This window comes from Epinephelus moara, chromosome 23, assembly GCF_006386435.1.
Source record: "Epinephelus moara isolate mb chromosome 23, YSFRI_EMoa_1.0, whole genome shotgun sequence".
NCBI lineage: Eukaryota > Metazoa > Chordata > Actinopteri > Perciformes > Serranidae > Epinephelus > Epinephelus moara.
In genome coordinates, this window is record NC_065528.1 from 17,628,959 (window position 1) to 17,644,036 (window position 15,078).

Here is a 15,078-nt window from a genome sequence, read left to right on the forward strand (position 1 = left end):
CCTGTTTAGTTTTCAGCTGGACCCCTGGAACAGACAAAAGACCTCTGCCCAATATAGCTGGGAGAGAGACCATGAAGAGCCTTAAGGTAATCAGTAAAATCTTAAAATCTATTCTAAAAGACACTGGGAGCCTGTGTAAAGAAGCGAAACCATAGACTGTATAAGGGCTAAACTGGAGTGATGTGATCACGTCTCTTGGTTCTGGGTTCAAGTGTCTTTACACTGTAAATGTTTTCACAGTAGGTGTGTAAAATTACAGTTGCAACTTTTTAAAAATCCTATTACTGTAATCCAGTTAATGTCATCTGTCAGTGCCACCACCTATAAAACATGCGCAACATGACTCCACTGTGGTTCCTTGAAATTTAAAACACTGTAATTCTCTCGTACTGTCTACCATAACGTACCTGTATCCTAATGTTCCGTTTTATTTCCTATCTCTTCAAGCCCCCATCTCAAAAAAGCAAAATCTACTCTGATCAGTCGAGTCTTCTGCACCATCACTGCAGCGGAGGCTGTAACACAGTAGTGACACTCTCTACCCTGAAAAATCACAGATAAAAGCTTTTAAACCCAAATCATGTTTGCCTGGTGTTAGCATGTAGCTACATGTAGCAGTGTATGTAATCTGAACCAGTTCCCAGCTGGTGGGTCGCCGTAAGTGACTCGTGAATGTGCCAAGTTTGTAAAAGACACACTTTATTTTAAAGTAAAGTGAATATCTGGCACAGAGCTTTTATTTTGAAGAGCTATTTCCTGTTGTAAAGAGACAGACAGCTACTGTACAGAGACAGCAAACTAGCTTGAAGACACGGCCAAACACAAGTATGACACTGTATGTATTAAACTGTGTGGACCTTGAACTAATGACTACAGACAAATCTGGACCCTGTGGTTGGACCAGTTGGGAACCACTGTAATAATGTATACCATTGCAAAGGCCATAAATCAATTTAATGTTTTAATTTTGTCCTAAATTTAGATAAACTTCTGTGGAGTTGTTTTTGCAAATTTAATTTTTCATGATAAAAAAAAAAATCCCGATTACATCCGCTGTCATTAAACACAAAGAAATAAGTAAATGAAATAACATAAAACTTGCAAGTCCAATTATTTACCATGTCTGTCTGCAGCATCAGGAGATGAGCGTTCATCATCCCTCTGCTTGCAGCACATTTCCCATCAGCCTCGTTGCTTCCTGTCCCCCTCCCTCTCCCTCAAGTGAATATAAAGTACATGTTGGAAGTGATTTTTCCATGATCTTTTACACCATCTGCTGCCACCAGAAACTCAAGCTTTAAATTTCATCCCTCAGGAAGAATGAGAGCTTTCTTTCTCTGTCAAGTCAAACCTGGAGTCTCACAAAGGCTAAAAACAAATTAAAGGGGCATCAATGTGTCCAGATTGGGGACCTTTTCTAGATGCTCCCATACAGGGGATGGATCATATGTAGTCCCCAGTCCTCAACTAAGTCAAACACTTGTGGATGATTTTAGAGATTATTTTCCCTCCATCAACACCAAAACACCAAATAAGCGAATATCTGTTGGAAGAATACAGACGTTCCTCCAGTGGAGTTTCAGAGATTTGGAGGTTCTGTGCCAAAGAGCACTGACACTGTTCTGGAAGCTCATGGTGGCCACATTACAAAGACATTTCATATTGTTTTTCCCTCTAATTTGTTACTCATAATCTAGCACTGCACCATCTGTGAGGGGAAACCTGTGCCAACAAAGTTGTTTCTATGGAAATAACTTATCGTGCAGCAGTTAAATCTATTTCAAGCAGTATTATCAGCTTTTTGGCCACTTGGGGGCAGCAGAGCGAGCATAAACATCCAGCAGATACAGCACAACATTGACATTCATTCAGATATTTAAGTCTACTAAATCTGAATTTCCACATTACACATTCCAGTGCAGATGCAGTCCCCTTTGGACTTTTACCCTTCTGAAGAACTTCACCAAACTGAAGGAGCTCAGCTGGACTGGACTTCAATCTGACGACCACTTGCACCTACTTAATTTATTTAAGGCCACTGCACACCAAGTCCACATTCATCTGAAACATTCTGGCATCATAAACATCTTCGTAACAGGTTTGATTTTCTGCGTTCTTTAGCGTGCGTCAAAAACCTTTAGAGAGTTGTTTGACCGAGAAGCAGTGATCACCTGAAAGAGAGCGGAACAGGGTGCACGATGGTAATATTCAGGTGGATGATGATGACGAGGAGGATGATGTGGACTGCACACAGACAGAGAGCGACAGTGTAGAGATAGACGGAGGATGGCTCATCCCCTTGAGCCAAGGTGCCGAATGCAAGACACAAGGAGAGGGTGGCAACAGCCAGGGAGGTAACTCCAGGGGAGAGAATCAAGGGAGCAAAAATGTCTTTCCATTTTGTCTTGTATTGCGAATTTTTGCACAAATAGTACAATAAAACACTTCGGAGTGTGCAAGATTTCCAGACATAACTTGTTTGCGGATGACAGATCTAAAAACAAATACAAACAGGGCGCCCAATAGCTCAGTGAGAAGAGTGGGTGCCTCTTGTTTTTTGGTCATGCTGGTAAATCTGAGTGAACTACGGTATTCTGTTGTGCTCATGGTTTCAGTTAAATGAACCGAACGATTGAATTGTGGAGAATGTACCCGAGCTGACGATTTGTAGCTTGTCCATATTGACAAATGTTTAAACATTTATCTGCGGATGCACAATCTAAGCAGCTAAATAACGTTAGCTCAAGTGGGTAGCCAACAAGCTGGTTTTATATATCCAAAGAACTTCTATAAAAATGAACAACTTGGCAACCAGACCAGCCGTTTTGCTAAGCCCCGCCCCTTTTTGATGGTCCGACAAGATGTGGGCCTAGGCTTTTAATCTAAGTTTTAGGGGTTTATTACCTAAAGCAGGATTTATAGTTGTGTGGCAGACCCTACGCACGTTGCCTTCGCCGCTGTGAGCATTTATACTTGTGCGGTGGTGTATCTGTGTCACTCTGCAGTTACACCTCCAAAACACTAGTCGGCGGTGGAGGTTTCTGTGAAGTGCTGTAAAGATTTAAAACACACATTAAACATGGCTTAATAGAGACAATTTCGAACACAAGTACACAAATCAGCTTCAAATACAACATGCTAACGTTATTAGCACAAGCCTATGGCATTTTACATTGTATAAATTAGCCTAGCAGCTAGCAGACTTTTCCTCTACTCATATGAAGCCAGGATAAATCACAGAAATGCTATTTTTGTGGAGGCTTTATTGTCTTCACAATTTATTGTTTCTTCTGTCAAATTAAAGTAAATAAAAGCTTCGTTTCCACTGAGGGAAATGGTTTCAGCTTACATAGACAAGAGGTCTGCATCACCGCAGCGTTTCTGGGGAGGTGCACGTCAGGCTACGGTATAGCTACGGTGTCGATTCAAGGCAGAGGTATAAATTCTGCATTAGGGTCAATGAAGCAGAGCTGTGTTGTCGGAGCTTGGTACTAGGTTATGATTGGCCAATATGTGTCTGGGGGGCGGGGCTTAGCAAAGGGTCAATCGGGCCTAGGCTTTTAATTGAAGTTTTAGGGTAGTATTTCTTTAAATGCATTGTAGAGTTTTTGTATTAAATCTTTTGAATGAAAGTCAATGACTGACTTTAAATTTGGTAAATAAAGGCGTTATTCAATATTTATTATGACCATAATTGTGTTTCATGGGTTCCTTTAAACCCACAGGCTGATATTCCTTTATCTAAAGTTACACTGCTGCTGCTGCTTGCTTTGTAATTAAAGCATGGAGGTTTAGCTTGTTGCGTAACCGCATTTGCATGAAGCTTTGATTAAAAAAAAAGAAAGAGGAAAAAGAAAGAAATAGAAAAGGCAGTGTGTGTCTGTCAGAGTGTGTCTGTGAGCCTCTGCAACTGCGACCTGCTGCGATTTCCTGCTTCGGGTTTCCCTTTAAAAGGGGGCAAGGCTCAATGCTGGGAATTCACGTCATTTCGCCGTTTTACACACATCCAGATCAATGAGACAGAGAGACAGGAGGAGGGGGGAGAGAGAGAGACTTGCTCTTCCAGGAAGGGATTATTAACCAGCACGCTGCCGACCTATGAAGGGAAAACACACGCAGACAAAAGAAGTTTTCACACCGACAGCCGCGCTATGGAGCCGGCCAGCAGATAAAACACAGAAAGCAGGCTGAATGCAAGAAAAGCAACTTCTCCCACAACAAGAAGCCGAGCAGTCGGGCTGCTTTCCTGCTCCTGCTGCTGCTGTGTGTGTTTGTGTAGGGAAGGGAAGGAGATAAAGAGGAGGACACAACGGAAAAGTGGAAGGAGAAGGAGAGAAGTTGACGGGAGATAATGTCTGAATCCTCCTCCGCTGCGAACAAGGTAACACACTCCCCTTTGTTTGCCTCTCCACCTCAGTTTTTAATCCCTCATACTGTATCCTCCGCTCTGCAGGGATTTATACCTCCTCTAAAAACAACCGTGGAGCTCGCGCGAGCCCGCAGCGGCAGCAGCGCCATTCAGTTGAGGCGCGTTTGTTTTGCTAGTCATCTGTTGCTCGCGCGGCTCCACGCTCGCAGCTCGCCTCCACTCCGCTGATGGGAACAAGTCGTGACTGTGTCTGTGTGTGACACGCTGAAAAAACACGTTGCGTTTACTGCCTCGGAAAGTGACCCCGAGCCGGTGGGCGAGCGTGGTGTTACCCACGCGTTTGCGAGCGCGAGCGGCGACGAGCGAGAAAGCGTTTAAGAGGATTCTCGTGCAGTCACAACACAACAGCAGGGGTCATAAAGAGGAGCTGTTAAACTCACTGTAGGATAGGCCTATTATTAACACCACACATACTGTAATGGGATAGGAGGCCTGCCATTGACGAACTCACTGTACCGCAGTGTAAGTCACCACATATAGAAATACAACTGAACAAGTGCTGAAATGAATGGCCAACTTTTGCATCGTTGATTAATTGTCATTTATTGAGAAAATCCAGCTTCTCCGATGTTGCTGCAACAATTTGCTGCTTTTTTTTGTTCATTATTGCAAGCTGACAAGTTGGAGTTTTGGCCAGTTGAGAATTGTACCTGGCAGTTTTTAATAGGGTTGGTGGGAAAAAATCGGTAGTATCGCGATATTTTGCGTGGCAATATTGTATCAAAAAATGGGCGCCAAGTATCGTCTTTTTTAATTAGCCTATCTAAATTATTATCTCAGCAAATTCAAAGTAAACAAAGTGTGTGTTGTTTTTTTGGGCTAGTTTTTTTTTTCGTGCTTTGTTGTATTTGTGTAACGTCTTGGCCAAGGGACTACAGATAAAAAATAGCCTTTTTACTTATTCTCGTATTTTTATACCATGTGTATTTATTAATTTTCACTGTCCCTTCTTAAATAAACAAAACTAAATTTTTGCTAGCCTACTAAAATAATAAAATAAGTTGCTTAGCAAAGTTTTCAGTCAATACTCTGGCTTCTCCAATGTGACAGTTTGCGACTATTTTTTGTGTATCATTGTTAGCTTACAAGTTTGAGCTTTGGTCAGTCGAGAATTGTACCTGGCATTATGTTTTTACAGTTTTTTAATAGGGTCCAGGGGAAAAACGATACAGCATACCGAAGTGAGATGCTGATAAGTTGGAGTTTTGGCCCACAGTTTTTTTATGTGGTGGGTGAAAAAAATGGATACAGCATAGTATCGCGATATTTGTGTGACAATATCATATCAAAACAGGGGCGCCAAGTACTGATTTTTTTTTATTAGCCTATCTAAATCAAATCAAATTTTTAGTAGCCTACTAGAATAATAAAATAAGTTGCTTTTACATTTTGCTGCAACAAAAATAACTGAAGTGAGATGAACCAACTTAACTTAATTATTATAAGATGAAACAAATGCTGACAAAGTGTTCAGTTGAAAAAGGGCATTAAATCACAATATATGTTAGCACAATACTCAGCATAGTCCAGCTTCTTCAATGTGACAATTTGCTTTAGGTAGCCTTGACTACGGATAAAAAATAGCCTTTTTGCAACTTCTGGCATTTTTATACTATGTTTTTTTTTATGAATTTGCATTGTCCGTTCTTAAATACACTAAACTAAACGCATGCTAGCCTACTAGAATAATAAAAGTTGCTTTTTTAGCCCCCTAGCTACATTTTGCTGCAACAAAAATAACTGAAGTGAGATGAACCAGCATCATTTGCAGTTAAAGAAGGGTAATACATCACAATATACGTTATTGTAATACTCAGCATATCACAAAACGTTTAAAATCTCAATAATATTGTACAGGTGGGAATCACCAGAGGCTCCACGATTCGATGTTATTGCGATACGCAAGTCAGGATATGCTGAGTATTGTGATAACAGTTTGCGATTTATTACCTTTTTACCAAAGGAAAACTTTGCCAACATCTCTTTTATCTTATAAGACAAAATTTTCAGTTTGTTCCTCTCATTTTAATCATTATGATGGCAGCAAAATGTATCTAGTAGACTGGAAAAGCAGATTTTATTATTCTCGTAGGCTACCAAAAGTTAAATTTATATTTGCAATATTAATAATTTATGTAGACCTATAAAACCTCAATATTTAGCGTCCATGTTTCAGTACAATATTACCATGCAGAATACAGCGCAAAATACCCCCACGATACTAAGCCCTATCGTGACTTAAGTATCGTGCTAATATTGTATTGTGGGGTCCAACTGTGTTTTTCTAACATGTTATAGACTGAGCGACTAATTGATTATTAATCTAAAAAAACAACCAACAGATTAATCCATAACTAAAAGATACACTAGTTGCAGCCTTGCTTTTTAAGAAACTTACTAAATGGTTATTTTGGCTTTTGCAGCTGCTGATCAGACTGTGTAAACAACCTGGAGACACTTTGTGCTGGCGACGTGTCATAATGTTTGACATGTTGACACTGTTCATTAATCAGTAATGAAAGTAATCTATAGTTGCAGCACCAGAAAGAGGAAGATGTGAGAGATTAGAGAGGGAATAATCATCAACACAGATTGATCTGAGTCCCAATAGGAAATAGAGCTGAGAGATTAGCCGATTAATCAGCAGCAGTGTTCATAATCTATTGTTTTTGTCCTGAAATTAAGCAAAACAGGTAAACATACACTGGTTGTGGTTTGTTAGATGTGAGAATTTGCGAGTTATGTGTGTTTTCAATTGAATATCTTTGAGTTTTAGATTGTTAATCAGACAAAACCAGATAGATGGAGGTGTCACTTTGGGCTTTACGCACTTGCGACGGGCATTTTTTACATCTTTTTGACCTTTCGTTAATAAAAAAAATTGTTCGCCAGGTTAATTGTTGATATAATCGTTAGTTGCAGCTCTAATAGGACCATTATAGAAATATTATTTGGAAGTCAAGGTCAGCCTGCAAGCTGTTCAATGACAGCGTAATATGGTGTTATGAGGGATTCTCATTGCCGAGTCTGATGTCACTGCACGACTGCATGCTGGAGAACGATCAGCACTCCACTCTGAGAAGTTTTCCACCACAGGCACTGGTCGACAGCACTCCCCTTCACCTTTATACTGCAGCCCAGCTCTGTCATAAATGCAGCCTCTCTATCATAAGCTGCTTTGCCCTAACTGCCCCATCCCCTTCCCCCTTAACCCGACCTTTGTCTAGACAAGTGAATTTTAAAAAAAAGTGGACAGGAGAGAGGGCTTAGTCTCTGAGAGGAGGAAATAGAAGACTGAAAGATTATTGCTTGGCTTCCACAGGAAATTCCTGGTGCATACAGTTGGTGTGCAGGTCTCAGACTGGCTGGGTGGTGACAGCCGCCTGAAACTGGAGGGAGAAGCAGCAAAAACCCAGCTTCATTTCCTCAAGAAACTAAAGTGGCTTCATGCTCTGTCTTCATTTGCAGGAAAGGAAACCAGTCAACAGAGAATGACCACAAACTGGAAAAACTCATACCTTAACCTAGATTCAATAAGAGCACAATAGCAGAGCGAGAGTGTCTCAAATCTCGGAGTATCCTGGAGAGGGCTGCAACTAACTGCTCTCACTGTGGGAAAATATGCAGATTATTTTTATGAGTAATTGATTATTTGTTTAGTCTTATAACAGTGGTCTAAACAAAGTGAAAGGGGCTGTTAGAATGTTCAAGAGCCCCAAGGTGACCTATTCAAATTGCTGGTTTTCTCCGACTGTCGGTCCCAAAATCTAATCTCGAATCATTTAAAACAGAAATGTGCAGCAAATGTTGGATTAGGGGAACTGAAACCTGGAAATGTTTGCCCCTTTTTTTGATAAATGACTTCAACAATTGATCAGGATTTTATGGTCTTCAAAACATCCAAATACTCACTTGAATATCCGCAGTTCAGATGAGGGTGGCTGCACATGTGGGTGCTGTCTGCTTTGTGCCTGGAGATGTAACAGGTGTTTCTGTGGCAAAGAAAGAAAATTGGGGAAAACTCAGTGATACAATTATTCCTGGCTGCTGTTACGACTGCACCTATCTGTACCGACTCATTAAGAAAAGGGCACGGTATTCGTCCTCTTTTTAAAAGGACCAAAATACAGATATACAGTATATACTTATCCCCCTTAGATGAAACATATGGAAGAAACAGTTTCTAAAAAATATGTGCTCTAAGGTTGGAATTATTCTGATAAGCCTTAAGATGAAAAGTTTTGGATGACGAGATTAAAAATGACCCATTTATTACTATTAACTTCAGATCAGACATCCAAGTGGGTCATTTCCATACACTTGTGGGTTTATTATTGGGTAGCAATACATTTTTCAATTAGAGCTGCAACAATTAATCAATTAGCAGTCAAATTAAAATTATAGCGAGGTTAACTGATAATTGATTATTTGGTTTGAGTAAAAAACAGTAAGAAAAAGTAAAAAAAACTCTCTAATCCCAGCTTCATAGATGGGAATATTTTCTTGTTTCCTTACTCCTCTGTGACACTAAACTGAATATTTATTGGGGTTTTGGACAAAGCAAGACATTTGAGGAAGTAATTTTGGGCTTTGGGAAACACTTAACGACATTTTTCCACCATCTTCTGACATTTTACACACCAAATATCCAATCGATTAATCGAGAAAATAATCAACAGATTAGTTGACAATGGAAAAAAGTTAGTTTCAGCCGTAGTATCAATTAATTGTTGCGGCCACAATGCCCAAAAAATGCCCACGAGGGTGACATCTTGAATTGTCCTTTTGTTCTGTTCAACCCAAAGATCTTTAGTTTAAGACTAAGTGAAGTGTCAGATTCTCATGTTTGAGAAGTTGAAACCAGCAAATGTTTGACATCTATACTTTAAAAAAAAATAACTTCGCCAAATTGGTTTTCAATGTAGCTGACATTAACTGACTAGATAATGTCTCAGATTTTGGATATTGTAATACCGAAAGTGTTGTCTTTTCCTGGTTTTAAAGGCTGCATTACAGTAAAGTCATGTCATTTTTAGGGATCGACTGATATGTTTTTTTCAGAGCCGATGCCGATACCGATTATTATGAAACAGAGATACGATAGCCGATGTTTACAACCAATATATGTCTGCTGTAAAAATCATAGCTGACACAGAATTAACACTAACGAAGTTGAAGAATATGCCAGCTAAATAAAAGCAGATTTATAAAAAATAAATAAATACACAATAATCATAAATACAAAATGTAAAAAATAAAATGAAAAACAATAAATAATAATAAAATAAAATAAAATAAAATTTGTTTATTTTTAAAGGGACATTGTGTAACATTTTCAGTTGTTTATTGGCAAAAATTGATGTCTGCATTCATAAATATGTCATCACTGGTGTACTATTACCTCCACCAATAATCTTATATAAACGACTTATTCTCGTAAAAGGAGAATTTCGGATTTGTTTGTACATTGTGCGGGTAAGTCGTCTGTGGGGTTCCATTACGTTTCGCCATCTTGAGAATACACCCGCCAGCAAGGGACATACAGCACCGCCTTCGGCGTTTTCGTTGAGAGCCAGGTCAGCACTGCGTGACTGAGGAGCCGAAGGAGAGGAGCAAGAGGCGCTTCGCTACTACCCTGGCAAATTTGAAACAAAGTCCCACTCTTTGAGCATAATGCAGGATCATGCATATGCAGCATCATGGGAGACGGAATCCTTGTCGCCAAGAAAGCGCAAAAGGGAATAGAAAAGGCAGCGTGACCGGCGAATTAAAAAAACGAAGGCCCACATCGGGGTAGCCTTTCCCAGGTAGAGAGAGCTGCTGAGGGAGAATGGTAATGCAATCACAGGCCAGCGCCGCTGTTGGCTGTTAGCCGCTGTTAGCGGCCAGTCGCTAACAGCCTCATCCCTCTCCTCGCATCACTGCGCCGCTGTTAGCTGTTAGCCGCTGTTAGCCGCTGTTAGCGCTGGCCTGTGATTGTATTACCTTTCTCCTTCAGCAGCTCTCTCCACCTGGGAAAGGCAACCCCAATGCTGATCCTTGTTTGTTTAATTCGCCGGTCACGCTGCCTTTTTGATTCCCTTTTGCACTTTCTTGGCGACGAGGATTCCGTCTCCCGTGATGCTGCATAATACATGATCCTGCATTATGCTCAAAGAGTGGGACTTTGTTATGCGGCAGTAGTGCCGCTGACCGCTAACAGCTGTTAGCGGCGCAGTAATGTGAGGAGAGGGATGAGGTGTGTGAGTTTGAGCCACTTGTCAGTTGTCAAAGGACAAGACGTGATTGGTTTGTTTCAATTTACATCCGCCCCAACAGTCCTACGTTGTAAACACAGCCAGCATGGTGAGGAGGGGGTTTGTCAACTCGCGTCGCGTGTGTCTCTGTAGGAGCCTGAATGAATACTCCATGTAGTATCGGATGACATGGTTTCATCAGTGTTATCATAGCTTTTTGGTACACAGCGGCTACAGTTGTTGAAATACGTGTTTGAAACAGTGAGGCGCTAGAGTGCGCCATCTGTTTGAATGCAATATATGATTTCAACATTAGATGGGAGAAATTCCTACACACTGTGGCTTTAAGAGCCTAGAGTGGTATGTGCAGGCATTGAGAAGCACGCCAGAGGCAAAACAGCGCAGCCAAGGAAAGCAAAACTGTATATCGGCGGAAAAAAATCATCGATACCAATAACCCTAAAAATTCATAATACCGGCCCCCATAATCGGCCAGGCCAATTATCTGTCCACCGCTAGTCATTTTCTTCACTTATCAGACTGTTGTAGCTGTTGTATTATTTGCCTTTACCCATGTAGTCATTATTTCCACATTACTGATGATTATTTATCAAATATCTTGTGTAAATACTTTGTGAAAGCACCAACAGTCAACCCTACAATATCATCTCAGTATTGCTTGAGTTATTGCTCAAAAATATTGTGGCATTGTATTTTCCTCATATCATCCAGCCCTAGTGGTTGCCTAATATTCTTCTATCAAGCAGCTGTTAAATTGTTTTGACCCTAGATTGGCCAACTGATGAAATCAATAAAATTTATAATGGTACAATATTATGGTAAAACAATATGTACAGTTATAGCAAATTAATAAAATGATGATAATAAAAGTAATGATACGATTTTAGTTCGTCAAAAACAAAACTGAAAAAAAATTGCGAGCATTTGCTGTGTGTCTTTGTCATGTCATTGTAAGGGTGACGTTCAGGGGATTTTGGACTCTTGGTCAGACAGAGCAAGCAATTTGAAGTCATCATGTCAAAGTTTGGAGAGTTGTGAGGCGTTGCAGCTAGGGCTATTTTTGACCAATTTAAAAGATATCAATATTGCATGATATTGTAGGGTTGAGTACTGGTGCTTTCACAAAATATTTACACAATGATATTTTACATAAATAATCATCAGTAATGTGGATATAATGACTCAGTGGTTAGAGGCAAACGACAGAAGAGCTCGAACAGTCTAAGTTAAAAAGTTAAAAGCAGGAAAGACAGCACTTAAAATGTTATGACATCCAAATTTTAACAGAATATCTCATCTTATATCAACATATTGCCCACCCTCGTTGTGTACTGCCTTGTGTGTGCTGTACCCAAATGTTTTTGCTGCAAAGGTAGTCTGTGATTGGCAGATTTATTGGTTATTATCATCATTTATTGGGCAAGAACGTCAAACATTTGCAGGTCCCCCTGCTCTTAGAAACTGTGATGGAAATGTTTTACCGTTTGCAGACATTTTATAGAGCAAATGATTGATGCTAAAAATCCAGCTGTGTTGTTTCCGAGCCACTAATGCATCTCGAAAATCTTTGCAAACAGAGTGTTGGTTGGTTTAAGACTTAACTGCACCGCAAAGCAACATGTGCCAAATCATGTGTGGCATTCTGGATATGTGCGTCTCCAGAATATGTGTACACAGCGTGACAGTTTATTAGGCGCACCTACTCCTCTGTGTGCAGAGATGAGACCAAGGCTAGCCGATGTTGTGGGTGCACGGTGAGGTGAGGCGAGTTGGCGTGGGGCTGTTTGGGTTCAGGGCCGGTGCGTCGTGGAGCTTTGTGAGCCATGCTTTGTGTCTCTGTGTCTATTCATAGCAGGAGAGGAGCTCTTTCAGTCCTTCCGCGAACCCGCTGCCAAACTCCACTTCCTCCCCCGTCCATGCTCCCGCCGCGAGGCCAGCCAGCCGAATGGAGGACGAGCCTGCCAGGCTGCCTGCGCACCTGCGTGAGTCACACACACTCTCTCCCTCACACACACACACACACACACACACACACACACACACACAGATACACAGATGAGCAGTGACTCCTACACGCATTGATCAGTCGGTCATTTGAACAGGACAGATTGATTTTTTGTTGTGTTTTTAGCATCTTGCGCTGTAAATGTTTGTTTGGTTGAAGTGGTAATCTGGGAAGTCAGGTTTTTATTCATACCATCCACCTGTCAATCAAACCATGTGGGCGGGGCTATGACAGTTTGAGCTTCTGCAAGTGGCGACATAAGAGTGTTTAGACAGCGTTTTCGGGCAACATGCACGAATTAAAATGTTGTGGAATATCACTTTAATAGCTAAAACCACATCACACCCTATTATGACGACACACACCACATTATTGTCACGGCACGAGTGCAGGCCCTGTCATGCCGGACCTCTCAGCTGGGAGGCGTTGAAGCCGATCCGGGGTCAGACACCTGAACCGTACACGCCTCCACTGGACCAGAACTGACAGACCTACTGCACTGGAACAACCAACAGTTACACAGCAGATAATGTGGAGCGGGGGACACACAGGGGCTGGGAACCATAGAAGAAGAACAGAGTGATGGGGAATAGAAAGGGCCGAAGAAGTGGACGGTTAGGGTACGAGGAAAAACCCACAGAAGTATATGACATGGATGCAGCCTGTCATAGCTGGAAAGCTAAATAGAATAAAATGATGTCTGGCCTGATGCTTAAATTAATCTATTTCTGCATGTTTTCCTCTTCAAGGATTATGTTTTCAATAAACCCATTCATTACACAAGATGTTTACTTTACATTTTTTCTGACCATTGAATTAGACGTGTCCTTGAGCCTCCTGAAATGCATCAGCAAGGTGAATTAGTCCTTTCTTGCGACTGCACTACGAATAATTGAATGGTGGAGAAAATAAAGGCGGTGAAATGTTCACCATTATGGAACAAATTTAAATCTGAATTGCTCACCACATCTCAGATTTTGTTGGGCTGGGTGCTTGATGACGGCCACTCTGCGGCTGAAAGGCAAGTCAGCCAATCGGAGCTTTGTAGGCTGGGTTGAGTTGAGTCATCCTCTTGTGCCAGAGCCTGAAAAACAGTGGGTCTGCTCCCTTTCAGTGCGCCAGTGCTCAACGGCGAGGGCCGGGAAAACTGTTTTAATGGAGTGTAATGTGTCGGCCAGCTGCAGCAACCATGTAATTGTCAGAGGGCAACAACAACAATGTCACTGTACAGGTCAAAAGCCATGGTAGCTTTCGTAATTGCCTGCATGGACAGAGATGTTCACAGTGTGATGTTATTTAAGCCTGAATGACACTCATCACTCTCCCTGGACTTGATTGTGTTTGTATGAGCCATGTGGTCGTGGTGGCATACATGTTACTCTTGCTGCTAATATTTAGCAGCTGATGTGGCTTAAGATAGATATTGTTGTATAACTGACATCATAGAGCCAGTTGGCTGACATGATGACTCTTTTCTGCCTGTGCTACTATTGCACTGAAGAGTTAACCCGTTTTCCACCATTGTTGAGCAAAAAAATTGCCAAGTCATGCCTTAAAATGTCCAACAAATGTTGCAATGCACCAACAAAGAAGAAGACTGTTAGCAGGCAAATATGTAAACAGTGCAGGAGCTGAAGTAGTTAAAAAACTGCTTTGTGAAAGTTTCATGAGGAAGTAAATGCATTCAGCATGTCTGTCACCTCAAGGATGAAACACTGTTTTTGTGAGTAACACTGATGAAACATAACTTTTGTTAAACTTGCTCAACAGCCTTAATGTTAGATATGCTTGATTTGTACGTTCAAACACTGACAGCTTAAACTGATATGAACAGCATGATGAGCTACAGCTGGACTTGATGGAATCAGACTTATTTTTTAAGACACCAGTACACAAGCTCATTGAAAGTCATGTTTTTGTTTTTTTTTCAATTGCTTAGAAGCACTGATTGTCTATCAGTTATCCACAAGGTGTAATCCTGGAGTGGATTGATGTGTTCGGTCATGTATGTGTGTCAGTGTGTGTATCTGCCTGTCCGCAGCTAATCTTGCAAACTACTGGACCAGTCAGCCTAATATTGTGTGCACATTTATGTTGGGCTGACCCAGATGCTTCAAAGCTTGGATTGTCGCAGTGCAAGTGTTTTTAGTTATTCTCAGACAAGGACACATAAACTTAGTGATAGTTTTGTAACTCTGAGGTCCTGTTTATACGACAACAATTTCAACTGAAAACGGTACTTCAGTTGTGTGTTGGCCAATGGTCAACACAACAGAAGCGTTTTGGGTGCCTGAAAACGCAACGTTTTGAAAACAGGTTCCAGAGTGCAATTTTTTGGAAATGGCACCGTCTCCGTTGTCATGTAAACTTGCAATATGCAGTTCCTC

At 41.1% G+C, this 15,078-nt stretch overlaps 1 protein-coding gene across 3 annotated transcripts in view; it reads left to right on the forward strand.

Moving 5' to 3' along the window:
- The first annotated feature begins 4,016 nt into the window (after window positions 1–4,016).
- Window positions 4,017–15,078, forward strand: part of etv6 (ETS variant transcription factor 6) — a 44,290-nt gene continuing 33,228 nt past the window's right edge. The window contains exons 1-2 of one of the 3 annotated variants that reach the window (XM_050035949.1): window positions 4,017–4,381; window positions 12,539–12,668. In XM_050035949.1, the coding sequence (XP_049891906.1) occupies window positions 4,352–4,381; window positions 12,539–12,668 (160 nt within the window). In that variant the 5' untranslated portion in view covers window positions 4,017–4,351. The remainder of the gene's footprint in view (window positions 4,382–12,538; window positions 12,669–15,078) is intronic. The other 2 variants (XM_050035950.1, XM_050035951.1) reach the window with 2 other exon arrangements.